At 49.0% G+C, this 18,776-nt stretch overlaps 1 protein-coding gene across 6 annotated transcripts in view; it reads left to right on the top strand.

Annotated features, from left to right (window-relative positions):
- Positions 1-18,776, top strand: part of CUX1 (cut like homeobox 1) — a 300,846-nt gene that overhangs the window by 114,861 nt on the left and 167,209 nt on the right. For all 6 annotated transcript variants that reach the window (XM_044429825.1, XM_044429827.1, XM_044429826.1 and 3 more), the window contains exon 3: positions 18,240-18,287. In XM_044429825.1, the coding sequence (XP_044285760.1) occupies positions 18,240-18,287 (48 nt within the window). The remainder of the gene's footprint in view (positions 1-18,239; positions 18,288-18,776) is intronic.

Below are 18,776 nucleotides of genomic sequence, written 5' to 3' on the forward strand. Positions count from 1 at the left end.
AGTGCGTGGAGGCAGGCAGGGGCCAGGAAGCTCCCCGGGACCCCTGCTGCGCCCCTCCCTGCTCTTGTGCGGTGACGCAGCCTTGCTCCCTGCCACTGCCTAGAGCCACGGCATCGCCTCCGGCAGCTTGACTCATCCACGTCCAAAGTGCTTGCAAACTTTATTGACTCTTTGTTACAGAAGATTACTTACGATCCCGACACCCTGGGAGTGAGCAGGCTCGGTAATGGCGGAGGCTTCTCCATTTTGATTTATGTGTGCGATACCCAGCGAGCGGGGCTTGGTGCTGCAGCCCGCACAGAGACCTGCGCAGAGCAGTGGGCCCCTCCTGCAGCGTTGCCGGGTGACAAATGGGGCGCAGAGCCTGGCTGACAGGCCGTGATGGATTCATCCAGAGCTGGAGCGGCGCTGGCTGATGCTGCTTCGAGAACCAGGCACCCCCTGTGCCAGCACTCTTCTCACTCGGCACACAACAGTCTGTGGGGCGTTTTGGTCTCCTTCCAAGCTGGCTCCCTGGGATATTGTCACTGCACGGACTTTTGGGACTGGGGCAGCTGCTGGTGTGAGGACAGGGCTGCTGGAGAACTGGGGGATTCAGGGCGAGAAATGCGATTTTGGAGAAAGCGGCAGTGGTTACTGGGAACTGGGGTAACCTCGAGGTTTGCAGGGGCACAAATAATGCAAACAGTGTTGTAAGGAAACAGGAGGATTCCCAAACCCCCCGGTGACTACTCAGTGGTGTGGCATTTTGGCAGACAGGCAGAGATCAAATGCTTTAAAACGGAATGGGAGTAGCAGGACAAGGAGTGGAAATGAGAAAAGGTAGACACAGCCATGTCATTATCGTAGTCACATGGAGAAACTATTTTAAAAATATCCCCTGGGATGGAAGTGAGAGTTGTCCATAGGTGTCAAAGGGACCAGACACAAGCGTCACCTGGAAATTAAAAAACCCCAAAATGAACAAGCACTATACAGAGATTAAAATCAAGGGAAACTCTGCCCGTAGGCTTATTATCTGATAGGCATGTCATGAATGGAGCTGGCTAGAGCCGGGGGTCAGACTGGATAGCCTAGGAGGACCCTTCTGACTCGCTCTGTTTCTGTGTTTCTACATTTCTATCCAATGTATACAACATGAAGTGGGGAATGATGCAATCTCAAGCAGTAGTTCCTGAAATGACAAGGCACACTTTACAATAGCCAGTGTAAATAAAAACGATCAAGGGAGAGCAGTAGCTAAATGGCAGCTCGTCCCAGAGCAGATATGACGAAGGAGGCCCCACCATCGCACCAGTTCCTCTTCTGTGGAATTGCTTCACGTGGCAGACCATTCTCAGGGAGAAGGAGCTCAAATGGCCATTTGTTCCCAAACAGACTCCACCGCTGTAGGAGACTAAGGTCCCATCTCCTGCTTCCCTCATTGCAAGCTCGTAACTTTTGGGAAGCCCACAGTTGGGATTTGGGGGCTTTCTGCCATGCCCCCGCTGCATCCAGCATCCTGCCTAGGCTGAGGATCTGCCATGGTTAGGCGACTTCTCTGCATATGCAAAAGTTTGTCAACTTGCAAGATGCACTGACATTTTTCAGCCATTGATGTGGAAACAGGCTGTTGATAATTCATAGATCATCTTAAAAAATTAAAATTTGATCTGGAACGCAAGTAAAAGATGGGTGTTTTAGTGCACTGGGTGCAAAATAAGTGCCTGTATTTTTTCTCTCTGAGGACTATTGAATATTTTAGGAGAAGAAATGGAAATTCTGGCCCTGTGCAGTTTTGCAGTCTTACGTGGATATCATGAATATGAGCCCATCCTCCCTGAGTATCTCACCCAACCATTACAGTTTCCATCAGTTTGTCGCATCTGAGAAACATGCAGATCCATCTTCCAAACCTGTAAGACACGAAACCGGGCAGAAGTTGATGCTGCACCAAAGCCCTCTTTATAGCTACATATTTCATGCTCAACACTGGCATCCTGAGCTTGCATTCTCCCTCCTAGTCATGCTGGTCACAATTTCCCTCACTTGTTAATTTTTATTTTCCTGGCTGTGAAATGATAGACTTCCTACATGGGAAGCTGTGTTCCGCTACGTCAGAGCCTTGGTCCCTTCAGCCCAGTGTGGCAGACACTGACTGGCAGCGAGTGGCTTTTTCCTGCTCTGCCTAGAGGCACCGGGATTTTCTGCTTGGGGCTCTGTGAGTCAGCTATTTTGATAAGGGATGCAGCCCACTGGGGAGACAATCCAAATTATGTGTGTGTTTTAAGAAAGCAAGCAAGCAAGCAAGCAAGCAAGCAAGCAAGCAAGCAAGCAAGCAAGCATCTATACAGTTTGTCTCAAAATTATGTAAGTTTTAGGTGGGATGTTATGTTTCCATCAGTCCATAAACTATGGTGCATTGTTATTATTATTAATTTCATTTCTATACCATGTGATGCTTGAATTCTCAATTATGAAGGAGACAAAGGGGAACTGGAGCCAAACAAGCATCCTGGACTTCAAGAAAGCCGACTTCAACGAACTCAGAAAAATGATAAGCGAAGTGCCATGGCAACACACCCTTAGGAGGAAAGGTGTCCAAGAGGGACGGGAAATCTTGAAAAAGAAGATTCTTGAAGCACAACTACAAACAATTCCATCAAGAAAAAAGTGTAGAAGACAGCAGAGAAGCCCACGTGGCTCCACAAAGGATTAAGTGACAGCCTGAAAGAAAAAGAAAAAAGCACCAATTTAAGGTGTTGGTATTGACCTATACAGTCCTAAACAGCTTGGGACCAGGATACCTGAAGGAAATCTTGCCTATACGCCCTCCTGGGGCCCTGCTCCGGGAACCCTCCCTGAAGGAGGTTAGGCGAGTGAAGACCAGAGGGGGGCCTTCTCTGCGGTGGCGCCGATTGTGAAATGCGCTCCCCAGAGAGGTTCTCCTGGTGCCAACTTTATATTCTTTTTGGCTCCAGGTAAAAACCTTTGTATTCGCCCAACATTTTAAGGTTTAAATAATTTTAATTTGACTTTATCTATATTCTCAGTCGCATTTTGTTATTGTATTTTTGATTGCTTGTGTACTTTTGCTTATTTATATTGTAAGCTGTCCTGGGACAATTGGATTGTATAGGATGGGATAAAAATATTGTAAATAAAAATAAATAGAAAAGAAAAAAGAACATGTACAGGAAGTGGAAACAGGGCCAGGCCACGAAAGAATATAAACAAATAGCAAGGAATTGCATCAGGAAGGCTAAAGCAGAAAATGAACTAAGAATAGCAAGGGATGCTAAGCACAACAAGAAAGTCTTCTTCAGATACATCCAGAACAAAAGACATGAGAAAAAGAAGGGTGTCCAGCTACTCAAAGTGGAAGGCAGAGTCGTAACAGCTGGCAAAGAAAAGGCAGAGGCGCTCAATTCCTACTTGGCTTCAGTCTTCTCCCACAAGGAAATCTGCAATCAAGAGGAAGTTCAAGCAGGATGTAAGAGGTGGCAGCCCAAGATTGACAGACAAATGGTCAAGGAATACCCAGGTGGAATAAACATTTTCAAATCTCCAGGACCCGATGAACTCCATCCCAGAGTCACAAAATAGCTAGTGGAGGAACTCTCAGAACCACTGGCTATTATCTTCGATAAATCTTGGAAAACAGGAGAAGTGCCAGACAACTGGAGAAGGGCTAATGTTGTCCCTATCTTCAAAAAGAGGAAAAAAGATAAACCTGGGAACTATAGACCAGTTAGTCTGACGTCAGTCCCTGGAAAAATTCTGGAGCAAATTATTAAAAAATCCATCTGCAAGCATCTTGAAGAAAATGCAGTGATTAATAGAAGCCAGCATGGATTTATCAAAAATAAATCCTGTCAGACTAATTTAATCTCATTTTTTTTGACTGGGTAACCTCCCAAATGGACAAAGGGAACACTGTGGACATAATCTACCTAGACTTTAGCAAAGCATTTGACACAGTGCCACACCACATTCTGATAAGCAAATTAGCAAAAACTGGACAAGATGGAAAAACTATTAGGTGATTCCAAAATTGGCTGCTAAATCAGTCACAAAGAGGGTTCATCAATGGCACCTTCTCAAATTGGATGGAGGTACCTACTGGGGTGCCACAGGGTTCAGTCCTGGGCCCAGTGTCAACATCTTTATTAATGATTTGGATGAGGAAGTACAAGAAAAGATAATCAAATTTGCAAATGATACAAAACTGGGCGGAATAGCAAACTCCCTAGAAGCCAGAATGAAGATCCAGAGTGATCTTGAAAAACGAACACTGGGCTGAAAGCAACAGAATGAAATTCAGTAAGGACAAGTGCCAAGTCCTCCATCTAGGAAAAAGAAACCAAAGGCTTCGATACAAGATGGGGAATAAGTGGCTCAGCAGAAATGAACAAGAAAAAGTAGTTGTGGACAATAGGCTAAACATGAGCCAACAATGCGATGCAGCCGCCAAAAGGGGAAATGCTATTCTGGGATGCATTAAGAAAAGTATTACTTCCAAATCATGAGAACTAGTACTTCCTCTATACTCCTCACTTGTCAGACCTCACCTGGAATGCTGTGTGCAGTTAAGGCTCGCAGCTTGGGGTGCCCCTGGACCCCGGGTGGCCCCTTGTTCCGCAGGTGGCCTCGGTGGCCAGGAGCACCATCCAACAGCTCAGGCTGATTGTCCAGCCACGCTCCTACTGGGACGAGCGGAGCCTTGCCACGGTCGCCCATGTGCCGGCCGCCTTTCCCACGGATCACTGCGATGCGCTCTGCGTGGGGCTGCCTTTGAAGACGCTGGTCTTCCACCAGCTGCTACTGCCCGGGCCCAATTCAGAGCGCCTATGCTTACATCCAAATCCTAAGCGGCTTGGGGCCGGGATATCTAAAGGAACGCCTGTCTCCATATATCCCTACCAGGCCGCTTAGATCTTCAATGGAGGGCCTCCTTAGTGAACCCCGCAAATGAAGTGGCAGCGGGGAGTTGGCAAGGAAAGGGGCCATCTTTGCAACTTCCTTCTGAAATTGGGGCGACGGGAACCCTCATTCTCTTTGCACCCCCAAGGAGAGACTTCTTTCATTTAGTCCCTGTTTGTAGAAGTTGGGTTTTATTTGCTTTTCGCTGCTGGTTTTATTGTTGTTTTTATTGTGGGTTATATTAGCTTCCTGTTTCGCACCTTATATTAGTTGATTTTATATGTTTTCAGATGTTATTGCTTTATTTTACTATAGTTCTATTACGTTGTTGTTTCTGCTTTTTGTTAGCTGCCCAGAGAGCCCCCGGGCTACGGGGCAGTGTACAAATGCAATAAGTAAGTAAGTCACCTGAACAATCCCCCTAGCCCCCTGGAAAACCAAGATCTTTAAAGGTTTTCACTCAAAGGGATGTCTTAGCCTGGCAATGAAAAGATGGCAAGTTTGGTGCCAGACTGCAGGGAGGTTGTTCCAAAGATTGAAGGGGGCCACAGAAAAGACCCTCCCCCTTGCTGCCACCCTCTGAGCCTGCCATGGGGTTGGCACTCAGAGGAAGGCCTGAGGTTGAGCCTGGTGTCTGAGCAGGTCGCAGTCGGATTCTGTTGACCAAGCTTTAGTCAAACTTCCCAACCCCGTGTGTCTGAAACTCTTGGTTGTCCTATGCCAGTTATTTCAGAAGCAGCATCCCTCTAATTGATCCTTGGTGTTGAGCCTTTCAGGTGGATCTATTTGAAAAGGAAGCGCAGTCCCCTTCATTAAGGTTTGCTGCCTGATTGCTAGGATTGCTAAGACTCAGAATTATCCGATTCTGGATGATGGGGAAACGTATTGTTAGAGAATGCGCACCATAAATGTTTGAACGCAGACACTGAACTCATCGCGGTTTGAAATGCAGGTCACGCTCATCATGCACTTATTTCATTAGTCGTTCTCACTGGGACGTTTTGGGATGGTTCAGGCTGCAGGACACGTGTGGGAAACCCTGGTAATTTTGCCTACTGTTCTTCCACCCACTTAGAGAGAAACCTGTTGCCTTTTGGTTATTGTAAACTGGAATATTGATTTCTATAATGCGAAACACTAATCTGCTTTAAAAAATTGGAGCTGGAGGTTGGAAGCCATTGATTTCTTCTGTGTGCTTATCATTACCTCCCCGCATAAGGTCTGTGCATTGAACCAGATGCTGCAAAGTGGTGCTTGGATCTGTGTGCTCTCCAGAGTTCTACTTTATCCATTCAGATTGTGGCTGGCCTTTGCGTATGAAGCAACTCTGAATCATGTTGTCCATTTATCTTTGATACAGCCAAGCTTTCTACCGGAGGAGGCAGAACTGTGTTGGATGTAGCAGCTGAAATAGGTAGGGCTGTGTTTCAAGTGGCATTGTCTGCCTTGATTAGCACGCTGCCAGGCTGTGAAATGGCTTCAGCCATTCTCAGATCTCGGCGGCTCTTGCTTGCAGGCGAGGGGTGGTACTTCATCCAAGTGGAAAGCTTTGCTTTGTGGAATGGCGTCTCCATTCCATTTTTTCTTTTCTTTTCTCATTTCTTGCATTGCAGAGCAGGATTAGCATCATGGGGGTGCCCCCTTGGTGCCCATACTTGCCTAGCGCAGTCTTGGCCTTTTGGTCTCAGGACCTCTTTTGTCACTGTTGTTCATCCTTCCAGAGTACCTTGATAGGACAGAGTCCAAATACGTGTTGACCTCCATCAGGGATCGGCTTCCTCCCCAGAGCTATAGGCAGCAAAGTGTCATAGTGTCATAGCGAAGAGTGGAGGCCTGCTTTGTCTAGCCCACGTACTTGCTAATGCATGTTCAGAAACGCTACGGTGACCTGCAGCACACATGGCCAGATATTTCTTACGCTTAAGCCAGTGAGGTTGATAACAAACAGTGTAGAACATTAAGCAGTTTTGCTTGTTCAAGAGAGAGCAAGCACAGGCTGGGGTTTTAAATTAACAACCTTTTGAACCAAGGACAAATGGAATAAACAGAAAGTAGGTTTGAAAAGCTGATCAAGCGACTCGCTCAATATTGGCAGCTGATGGCTGACAGGCAGTGCTCTCTCAATACCAGGGTGCCACTTGTGGCTGGCACAGGGATGCTCTGTGTCCCCTAACCAAGCAACTGTTGCCAGTAAACCTCGAAGTATGCTGGAGCTTCTCCTGCTGGTTGGTCACCGGCGGGCATTTCCCAGTGGAAATGAGCAAAGTTCTCTTCAGTAGCTGAAGTCAAGCAGGGAGTGGTCCCTCCCATAATCCGCCTTTCCCTTTATTTCAGTTGTTTTCACTTCTTTAATTTAACGTTTTAAAAAGTTTGGTAACCATAAGCCGCTGGGAAACGATGCTAAAATAAAAGATTGTTTATAAAAGATTGGTTTTAAGTAGGCAGTTGCTTGCGCTTGGACCTTTCTGGGGGGACCAGTCAGGTGGCAAGTCGTAGCAAACAGAGCCGCACAGCATCCCCGGAAAGGATGCCTCATAAAAGGGTTGGACTGGGGCTCCTTCTCTTGGGGGGGAGCGGGGCGGGGGTCGCCTGCTGACACCAGGTGGGCAGCGCTGGGGGTGGGAGTGCTGCGTGAGTGAAGGGCCATCACCGAGAAGGCCCTGTGCGGAACTTGTGAAAAGGCCCGTCCAAGCAGTCCTGCAAGCAGTCAGGATCCTGTGGAGGGGCAGGCAGTGCACGAACTGCTGTGGCCCATTTATGGCTTTCAAGGAAAGGCCCAGCACCTGGAACGCAACGGGAAGACAGCGCGATGTCTCCGCCCTGGAGAGGGCATTCAGAAGCCTTGTGAGTGTGGGCTGGGGGTGGCCTTACGGGCACACGCAAAGTAACACGTCTCCTCTTCCTTGCTAGGATTTCTTTCTTTGGGATAAGGACCCCAAGCACCTAGCAAGGGGCCGGCCAGCTGTTCATTTCTGAGAATCCCTGTATTTTTGAGATTGCAAATCTGGCATCTCTGTTTTCCCTATAAGGCTGCCTCAGGAAAGTCTGTCCAAGTTGGCTAGACATTTATGGACTTTGCTGATTCATTGGCTTGAGCCAAGAGTGGTGGCCAAGACAGAGTGTTTGTTTGACTGTGTTAAGTTTCTGAACTGCTGCAGAGCCAAGAAAAAGGGAGTTTTTTATTGTGCTCGCAGAAAATAGTTCATTGAAATTCGAAAACGGAGCAAGCTGCTACGGGCTTTGAATATATGGATGTCATTGTAACCGAAAGCTCTCAGCTCTATCAACATTTATTCCTAACTGGCATTGATGACTGTTGGGAACAGAATGTGCTTTAGTGAGAATAAACCCATTGTGTGTGTGTGTGTGTGCACGCACGCGTACGTGTAAAATACAGAGTTACCAGAGATATATTTTTATGCATTCTATTAGCATAGGCAAGCATGACCTCTTTTAATTTGTAGTGGAAAATGGTGTGATTGATCGTTCAGCCTTGAAGTGACAGGAGCAAAGTGAGCACAAAACTTGGGAGCGTTTCCTTATTCGGTCTTTCTCCTGCAGTGCACTTGGAGCAGCAGTGAATGTAGAACTAGGCACGAATGTCACTGGCGTTCTAGATCCCTTCTCTGGGGCCCACCTGTCACCTGCAGTTTGTGGCCAAATGCATGACTTTTCCCAGTGCAGCACAGGGGACAATCCTTGTTTTTCCAATCATAGTGTCCTTACGTCTTGTTTTCATGCTATACAAAGGCAAAAACGGATATACCTTAGAGGGAGGGGTAAAGCTGCTCTTGGCTCCCTAAACAGGATGCAAGTGATATATAGGCAGTCCCCAGTTTGCAGCTAAGTTCCATTCCTAAGAGGACAGAAATCCTTCGTTCAGTTGAATTTGTATGTAAGTTGAATCATGTGTAGTCGGCCCTCCACATTTGTGGGGATTAGGAGCACAGGACCCACCTGAAAGTGGGGGGAAATGGGAGTGTCTCTAGTCTCCCCCCACCCAGACTCACCAGCAAGGAAATGCCTCTCTGGATGGGCAGGACAGGAAAGCATGCTTTGGAGGCCTGCCTCCCTCTCCTTTCATTTCCTTTTCCTCTATGGTGATGCTTGGGAGGCCCTTCCTCTCTCCCCTTTCGCTACCTCTCTGTGGTGATGCTTGGGAGGCCCTCCCCCTCTCCCCTTTTGCCTTGGGATTGCCTGTAGAGGGTTGCTTGATCAGGCAACCTGGTCCATTGTCTCAGACAAGAAGTCCTTAGTCATGTCACCTCCAGCATTAGTTCCTCCATTATTTCAGCATCCTCTGTACAGTTTACAGCTTAGTACCCAGTAAAGATTCAGAAGCTTGTGAATTCTGAATGCTCTAAACCATCTGAGCCACAAGGATAAAGGGGGATTCTCATAGGATGCATGAGAAGCCTAAGAAATGCAAGGAGGCATCTTCCAGCGTGCCACCCCTGCCAGTGTTCCTGACCCACTTGGAACCAGGCCTTCCCGGCGGGAGGGCAGCAGAAGCCACGGCATGGTGTCTTTGGGGCAGTCTTTCCCGACAGCTGCCGTGGCCCAGCTGCCGGGGCAGCTCCCACTACTGGCAGCTCTGTGGCTTCCGCAGTCACCACCCCTGTGGTTCTGCCACGCAGGGCGTCTCGTTGGCATTGCACATGTGGAGTGTGGTGCAATGCGACACAATCCTTTCCTAAGGGCCTCACTACATATTACATGTGGGTGCATGTAATAGAACCCTGGTGCCTTTCTTTAAAAAGAAAGTAACTTCAGGAAAGAGAAATTCTGAATGGAGGCCCCTGCGAGGGTCCAGATGTGTGTTTGCATGGGCAAGTCAGCACCCAGAGGTGCACAGGTAGAAGTTCAGCTACATGGAGGACAGATTTTGAGATCTACAGTTGGCAAGGAAGGGGTTAAACATGGCCCCCTTTGTTCTGCAAAACTACAGACTCCAAGTGTTCCTTTTGTTGAAGATAAAATTTCAAAAAAGCTGCCTAAGTTTGTTGCAGATATGTAGCATTCTAGTTTGCCCTCCTGCTGGATATAAATAGGTACAGAAGGCGTGGCGGGTCGGGTGGAGATGAGTGAAATGGAGAATCCTGTGACTGACTCAATAGAAGAAAGTGTGTTTATTGATCAGGTTTGAGTAGTCTGTCTTAAAAGCAACCTGTCCCCTGGCATTTTCAATAAATGATTGAGGGGGTAAAAATGGTTTCCCATTCTGTCATTTCTGGACAGCGTTAACTTTCTTGTTTCATAACTGATGGCACAATATTAGCGTGTTCAGAAAAATGTGCAGTTTGAGAAATTGACTCGTGAAGTTACATGAAAAGAATTGATTCTGACATCTGTGGATGCAGCAGCATTTTCCATGCGCAGCTTTTCCTGTAAACAATTTTGAAGGCAGTTTGTTAGAATTTGCTGTATAAAGGTCTTTTTCGGAGTCCTGGCTGTGGCATAGTGAACTGGAAGAACACAGAAAGAACTCTGGAAACTTCAGAAAAAGTTAGCACCTAGATGGAAGAAAGTGAGGTTTGAAATATAAAGGGAGAAATCTTGGCAAATATTCAGGATCAAATCTAGCATAAGACTGTATTTTAGACTGTGTTTTAATAGATTGTTGTAAACCACCCAGAGAGCTTCAGCTGCTGGGAGGTATAGAAGTTAAATAAATAAAAGCCAACTTAAAGTAGGCCCATTAAAATGCAGAGGACTTCAGTTAGTCATGATTAACTCTCCCTGCCAGAAAAAAATGCACCAAGCCAACTGGGCACTTTCCCTGGTTCTGCAGAGCAGAGAGGAATGATGCACTTTGGCCTCATCTACATCCCATAATGCCCTTGGGGCTTATGCCAGGATTCTCCCAATGGGCCTCCCAGTAAAACCTGAGGACTGGAGACATGTGGCAGAAGGCAGAAGGGACCAGTGATGGTGCAGAAGGCAGCGCAGGTGCTGGACGGGTACGGCTGCTACAGCCACTGCAGCAGCTCTGCTGGTATCCCCGTCTTCCCTTACTTCTCGCGCCCCTGTGCCCAACATGCCCCTCACCGGGGAGCCCCCGGAGCCTTTCAGGGAAGGGAATGATGGCTGCAGTTGTAGCTGCTTTGCCTAGCATTTCGTTTTGCAGCTCTTGGCAACTGAAAGGAAGGAAGGAAGGAAGGAAGGAAGGAAGGAAGGAAGGAAGGAAGGAAGGACGGAAAGACAGACAGACAGACAGACAGACAGAAAGAAAGACAGAAAGACAGAAAGACAGAAAGACAGAAAGACAGAAAGACAGAAAGAAAGAAAGAAAGAAAGAAAGAAAGAAAGAAAGACAGAAAGACAGAAAGACAGAAAGACAGAGAGGTTCCGAGGAAGGAAAAAGAGGATGCCAGCCTTCGTGCCTGGATTTGCCCAACACGCCATTTTGTAAACGTGTCCTTCCAAGTGGTCTCACGGCATCTGCGTTCCCCACCACATCTGCATGTGTGGGTCCCTGGTGGTGTCACAACTCTTAACAGATGCAAAGGATGCTAACCTGAATGCCAAAAACCATTGGCCCTGAACTGGCCGCAAAGGAGAGGAACACCCAAGTAGAGCAAACTTAGCAAGATGTTAAAATGCGAAGAAGGGACCCCATCGTTTTTTTCAGAGGCAAGCGCGTCGCGTCCTGACACGTCTCTCTTGGTTGATAGGGACTTATAAAACCAGATTTGCCTAACCTCAGTAAGTCATCTTCCTTTGATTTCCTCATTGGGCGGGCCATGCGCTGGAAAAAATAGGTCAGGAACAGTAATCTAAATCTCCTTCTGATAAATAATTAAAGCTAATGGAATTTTCACAAGATCTGTGAGCTAAAATCACGCTTAAAGCAATCGTATGCTCTTTTCCGCTGCTGCAAAAGTCAAGACTATTTATTTTTTATTTATCAGGAGGAGGGGATAAGGACACTCTTGTGGATGTAATTGAAAAATAGTGCACATTAGTTTGTTGGAGCACGGAAAAGATTTCCGGGGTAGCAAATTCCTACTGGTGGCAGAAACAAGGGAGGGATCTGGAATAAATGAATGGATCCTTGGATAGTTGGGCACTCCATGGCAGAGTGGCTCATTCTGCCCTGTGGAAGCATTGGCTGTCGCTTCCCCCTTTCTTTTTGGCCCATTAAGTATGCAGATAGATGTTCGGGAAAGATGAATATTCTTCCCACACCACTCCCTTCTAAAAGGCTGCCCCATTTATGAGCTGAAAAGCAATATCTTGAGTGACCCCCTCCATGTTTGAGCATGCAATTCAATATTTATGGGGGCTTGCCATTAAATACCCAAGGCAGGGCGAGGGGGGGGGGCTGTACTTGCCTTGCTTGCTGCCGCTTGATCTAGGGTTGGCAGGTGAACACACCTGGTGTCCTGTCTGCTCCATGGGGTTCCTCTGTTTTAATTTTCCTAGCTCTCCTTTCCACCTGAAATTTGCAGCAAGACTGAAAACTGAGCAGCTAGAACAAGGGTTACGTTTATTAAGCAGATGTAATAAGTTTACCAGAGGCCCTGGAAAAAGATCTCTGGCTAGCTGAACAATTAGTGTGGGTTGCAGCAGGTGAATAGACCTGGGAAAGGATTTTTGCAGTTGGGATGCCAGCATGGGGAAGACCCATCTCTGGTAGCTTCTTCCCCATCTTCCAAAGACGGGATTAATCAGAGCAGAGCTCTGGGCAATGATTGCTGCAGGACGTGGCTTTGTAGGGGGAGAGGACAGCCCTTTATGAATGCATGTGTTGCGTTGGGTTCGAAGTAAAGCCCCTTAGTGTCGGGAGAGGAGGTGTCGCTATACCCTACACGATGCTGTCCAGGTGCACTGGACTACAACCCCCATTACTGCCAGCCAGCATGGCCATTGGAAAGAAGGGCTTGGGTCCTTTGCCCATTCTCTCCCCATGAGTCCTTTCTCTGAGCATTTCCATGCTTCCCGGCAACAGGGCGACTCTGCGGGTGAGCAATTACTGTCTTTCCATGCTTCAAAAGCAAGCCACCTTGAGTACATTACAAAAGGAAAGTCTGCTCTGAGCTATCGCAATGTCAGGCATTTTATCTCCAATGAACAGTTCATTTTTGTCCATAGTCTCCCCCCCCCCCCGCTTCTTAAGTGACGGCGCTTACTGAGGGCAAACCCATTCTGCTTTTTGTGTGGCTTGAGCTAGCAAAATACCTCCCCCCTCCCCCCGCCACGCACAATAAGTTACTCTCGAGTTCTTGTCAGAAAGCATCTGGAATCATAACGTTAAGCTTTGGCCAATTTTCCGTGTAGGGTCACTTGCTAGTTCCTTATTAAACGTCTCCTAACAAGGGAGGAAATGCAAAAGGGGTAGACGGTCGAGAGCTGGAGCGCCCCTTCCGTGTGATGAGCTGGCTCCACAATTGGATGCGACAGCCAAACTAATGATGTCACTGACGCTGATGCGACTGGGCTGCTGCCCCCCCCCCATACTCTGACTCTCTCCAGCCAGTGTGCAGGAGGCGGGGGGGGGGGGCGACAGAGAGAGAGACAGAGAGCGAGTCAGCATCAGGGAACCCAGGAGGTTTTCCTTCCAAAATTATTTTGCTTACAGATAGAATACTTTACGGATGAGAACTCTAGGTTGTAGGATCCCCAGAGGGTCATTTTGCCAAGCCAGGGCTGCAAATAGCTGGAGAATTCTAGGAGACAAGCTGCTTGCCTGTCTGTGCTAGGAGGGGACAGTCCCGGAAGAGAGCAAGACCTTTTGTGAGTCAAAAGGTGCTCCGCGTTGGCTGACTGAAGAGAGATGGGTCTCCTGCCCCACGCCTGGCTATGCAAATACAGCAAAAAGACATTAAGTTCACATGGCCAGTCTGTGCTCAAATACTTTTTTCACAGAATCGGGTGTAAGGAATTGGATTCCTTGGACATTGCACTCTCTCCTCATAGTTGGTCCTGTATCTCAGTGTCCCTGCAAGCGCACGGCCAGCGTGTAAAGACCGAAGCACTCCAAGAACGACTCTCCTCTGGCAGCTCATTTAAGTTGGGTCTGGCGTTTGAAAGCAAAACCTCTTCCTGTACATTCGGAGGGTTGTTGCAACTTATTTTACCGCTTCTTTGGCAAGGTGTCAGGAAGAGCAAGCTGGGCGTAGCGCTGTCCTTTGCCTGCAGAATCGGAAGGCATGGTTGCCACAGGTTCCCAGCTTTGAGTCAAAGGGCAAGCGCTTCTCATAGTTCTCCTCCAGATGTGGGGAGAGCGGTTGCTTCCCTTGGCCTTCTTCTGCAGTCCCTTCTGAGATGGACTGTTCTTTTGGGGCCGTGAAGATGCTTTTGGGATTCTGTCGCTTGTCGCATGGGCTGCATTCCTTCCCCCTCCCTTGCGCACGCTGTTCCTTCGTGTGTATTAGTGTGGCAGGTGTGGTGAGGCTGGTGTGACGTGGGGCTGCCCTCCTTCCAGGAGCATAGAGGGATGGAGGGCAGGTAACACGGTTGCTTGACAAACGCCAAGTCTCCCCTGACCAACCATGTGAGAATCTGTCCATTAAATGTCTGAAAAGCTGCTGTCAGAACCTTCCTCCTCTTCCGCCGCTGCTGCCGCCTCCTCCTCCTCAATGTACTACCCCATCATCCCTTGCGAAGAAATATTTTTTTAATGAGGACTGCTTCTACCCTGAAGAACGGGCTTTTCTCTTGGAGAAGTGCAACGATTCGGCATTGAGGGAAACAGTGATGCTTCGAGAGAGGCGAGTTTTCTCTTTCTGTAGCCAAGATTCTGTCACTGGAATGAGTGTGCAGCCAGTGGCCCATCATTTTAGACAGGGGTTGGGGTTAGGGTTTCTTTGCAAGAAGATCCTAGGCACTGTCCCCAGTTAAGAGGTTCAGGCTGCAGGTGAGCCTCAAGCCTTAGGTAACAGCCCCTGTCAATCAGAGCAGGCAGTTCTGGGCCAGCTGCATGAGCAGTTCTCTTTGAGGGAGCCTGGTGCTTGCTGGTTATCATGTGGGCCTGTGGACCCCGGGGGTTCTGTGTTCAAGTCCCCACTCAGCCAGGGAAGTCGCCAGAAGACTCGGGACCGGTCACCGACTCGCAGACTAACCTCCCCCACAGGATTGCTGTTGTGAGGATAGACGGAGAAAAAGAGCACTTTACTTTGCCAGCCTTCTTGGGTTCCTTGCAAGGGGAGGAAAGGGGGCACATAAATGCAGCATGTAATACCGCATGAGCGCTGGGGCTCTGTCTAGTGACCCCGCTGTGTGAGTGGGGCAGAGCGTGTGGTCTTCTCAGCCAGGTCGGTGCCGTGTCAAGAGGGGGGTGCTGATCAACGGTGAAGCGCTGCTGAATTAGTTGTGGGCTGAATTTGCATGTCAGTCCTTGAGAAATGTCAGTGGCTTGTTTCTCTGAGTGTTCAGAGCTACAGAGAGGAGCTCGACGGGAGCTTGCTGTGGAGTGCAAGGACAGGCTTGGCTTTGCCTTCCCTTCCTCCAGTTCCTAGGGTGGCCCCGATTCACATGACGGTCTGCTGCACTGCACACCCCGTCGTTTTTCCTGTGGAAAGTTGGTGTGCGCAGTGTTCTGATGTGACCTCCTGTCCAGGCACCGAGCAGGCTGACTTGATTTCAGCATGGCTGCCATGCCACCCACACCACCTGGCCTTTGTCTGGAGCAAGGCTTCATCAGGTGGTGCAGCTCTTCTGCTTGGCCAGAGTAAGTCAGCGTGGGAAGGCCACAAGAACAGGCTGTTGGCCTGCCTGGAACGTGCGCCATGCACACGCTCCCTCAGTCTGGGCCCCAGGGATGGTTCAGAGCGTCCGAGGCCGCAGCATCACTGACGCACGTCTAATGCAGACCGGAACAGCCTTAGCTTTGGAGATCACTGAGAAAAAGCCGGTGCTGGCCGTTCTCGGGGTTGCCATCCTAAGCATCCAATTCAGATTACAAGGATAAATAAAGCTGCGGGAGGAGTGGGAAGCCTTCTGCCTTGGCACTACCACTGGGTAGGGAGGGATGCTTCTGTGCAGGTGTAGCAGACAGGCAGCTGAAAGACTCGGCGGGCCCCGACCCACCTGGCGCCACCTTCCGCCTGGGACTCTGGAAGGGCCTGGGATGGGCCCACGCGGGCCTGAGTGCTTGTGCTGTGGTCCAACCCCAGGAGGGCTGGCTTGTCCAGCGGAGGACTGGGTTAGCCGCGGCTGCTGGCCACGATGGCCCATCAAAGCTGCTGTGTCCAGAGGCAGCCAACAAGGAGCCCAGCCGCAGGGGAGGGCGCTCCCTTGCATCCCTGGCTCAGCTCATGAGCCCCTGGGGGCCTCTGGCCAGAGATTGGCCTCAGTGGATTTGCAGGCCAGGCCTGCTGGGCTTTTTACTTTCCCTCTGCCTGGGACAAGTTAGCCTTTGCATTTGCATCAGCTGGTTCATGTCAGCTGGAAGACTTTGCAAGCAGTTTTGTTGGTCACTGTACCCCTGTATATAGACTCCTGCTAGCTGTTTGTGGTACACAGGCTCTGTGCGTGCATGTGTGTGTGTGTAAGAGAGAGAGAGTGTGGTCTCTCTCTGCTCACCCAGAGGCAAATCGGGGCTGGCACAAGTGATGAAGAGGGTGGTGACTTGCACAAGCCTGGATTGTATCGGCGGCCTGCTTTTGTCCTTTTAAGTGGCCACGGCACTCTATGTACAATTAAAGTGCTACTACGCTTTGGCTATTTAATTATTTTGCTCTGCATTATGGCTGTGAACTGCTTTGGGCCCCCTGTTGCGTCAAGTGGAAAGTCAGGCTAAAAATATCCTACAAGTGGAATAAAACTTTTGACTAGGCATAATGTCTGCAGGGAGAAGCCGCCTGCCTCCCTCCTGGCATGGGAGCAAAACCGTTCAGTCGGGCACCTCACACAATGAGCCCCCAGTTTCCATCGGCACTAACTGGATTCAGTTCCAGTTTGGAAAACTCCTCTAGTTCCCTCATTGGTTAGGCTAGTAGCCACAGAGGACAGAACAGTCCCAGTGGTGGCCCGCAGATTACAGGACCAGCTACCTGGTGGGGCCTGCTGAATTACTTGGGACCAAGGTGCATTCTTAAATGAGCCTTAACATAGGAACATAGAAACAGAGCGAGTCAGAAGGGGTCTCTGGGGGCATCCAGTCTGACCCCCGGCTCCAGCTGGCTCCACTCATGACATGCCCACCATGTGCATGCCTAGCCTGTCCTTGAACACCCGCACCGATGGGGCCTCAACCACCTCCCATTCCATACCCTCGAGGTCCCAACTGTCAGGAAGTGCTTCCTGGCATCCAAGTTGAACCTTGGTAAAGGTGACCCAAGCTGCCGATATCTGTGCTTAATGGCAGCTGCTTCCACAGCATTCTCCTCACGTGGTTCTGCTTCAGCACGACTGTCATGCACACTTTTTGCACACTCAACCCAGAATCTGCTCCCAGACAGGTGGGATGTTTAGGGGTGAATCTTCCCAGACGTTTACCCCATCCCCAAAGCTGCTGGTTTGTGTAGCCCCTTAAAAAAAAAAGCCAGTGCTGCAGGTTTGTCTACTGCACGGCACCCCCTGTGAAGCCACCAATCACGGTTTCTGCGCGAAAGCAGAGCAGGGCGGCTCGTAGAGCCATCCATATCAAGGACGGCGGCTTGTCGCAACCCGCCAGGGGCCAGTGGCAGCCATTCCTCCTGCGCCACTCACCATTCCACTGGATGACTTTATGGCGTTTCGCTTTGTGTCTGCCTTGAGAACTGTCTGTTGGTCATAAATTCTCCTGTTGCTAATAGCAAATAGATGGGGGTGACGCCATCGTTCGGTGCGGGGACAGAAGCGGGTGGGCTGCTAACGGTGCACGTGCCCCTGTGCAAAGCGGGGCTGCTGCTTTAAATCCCATAGAGCAGGAAAGGCCGCTGATCCAAAGAAAGGATGCTCGCTCGCTTCCTGGCACTTCGGGAGGAAGCCGCACTTCCAGCGGGGTCTGGCTTGATCTCTTTCCATGTGGCTACACATGTTTTACATCCCATTAGTCATTCATTGCACTGTTTCAGTTGAGTTGTTAGACTGAAGGAGTTCACTGATTATCCAACATTACTAGAGGCCTTTGTTAACTAATTCTCCTCCCCTGGGACAATCGTAATTGTGTATTGGGCTGGATTCATAAGCCAGTTAAAAATGGATTTCTGCTACACCCCTTGCTGATAGCAATGTTTCGATTAAAAATGTAATCAGCCTTCAGCTAACATGATAAAATTGGTGGAAAAAAAGAAGTGCCGTGAGAGTAACGGATGGAAATACTGCAAATATTATTCACATAGTTGTAGTTTGGACTGCTCCCCCCTCCCCGTGACCTCTTTTTTATGTGTGTGTTTGCTTTTCTTTTCCAGGACCTGCGCAAACAGGTAGCTCCACTCCTGAAGAGTTTCCAGGGAGAGGTATGTCCTTAACCATTTATGCTCACCTTTCCTCTAAAAAGAGCGTGTGTCAGCTTTCGTTCAGTTCTTCAAGGGCTGGAATTTGCTGTCATAAGGGTGCACACACATGTGCACAGACACACACACAAAGGCAGTGGCGCTCCAACATTTTATGCTGCCCCCACAGCCATTTTGTGCTGGTGCATGAGACCAGCACAAACTTTTTCAAAATTTCAAATGGGACCCCCAGAGATCTTAGGGACCCCTGCTCTGGAAATGGTTGAGGAATCAAAGAATTGCACAACATGTTCCGAGCCCCCAAGTAGGTTCGGAGCCGATTCACACAACGTGCTCTGCTCCTCACTGCTGGGCACAAGGAGACAGGGAAAGGCCTTCTTCACCGTGTCTCAGGGCAGCAAGTCAGTAAAATAAATGAGATACAGCATGCAGGTAATCATATATAAAGTCAGTCTTAAAACACCACCCAGAATTTGCATGCGGTGTCCTGTA

This window comes from Varanus komodoensis, unplaced genomic scaffold, assembly GCF_004798865.1.
Source record: "Varanus komodoensis strain SLA01 unplaced genomic scaffold, ASM479886v1 scaffold20_1, whole genome shotgun sequence".
Classification (NCBI taxonomy): Eukaryota; Metazoa; Chordata; class Lepidosauria; order Squamata; family Varanidae; genus Varanus; species Varanus komodoensis.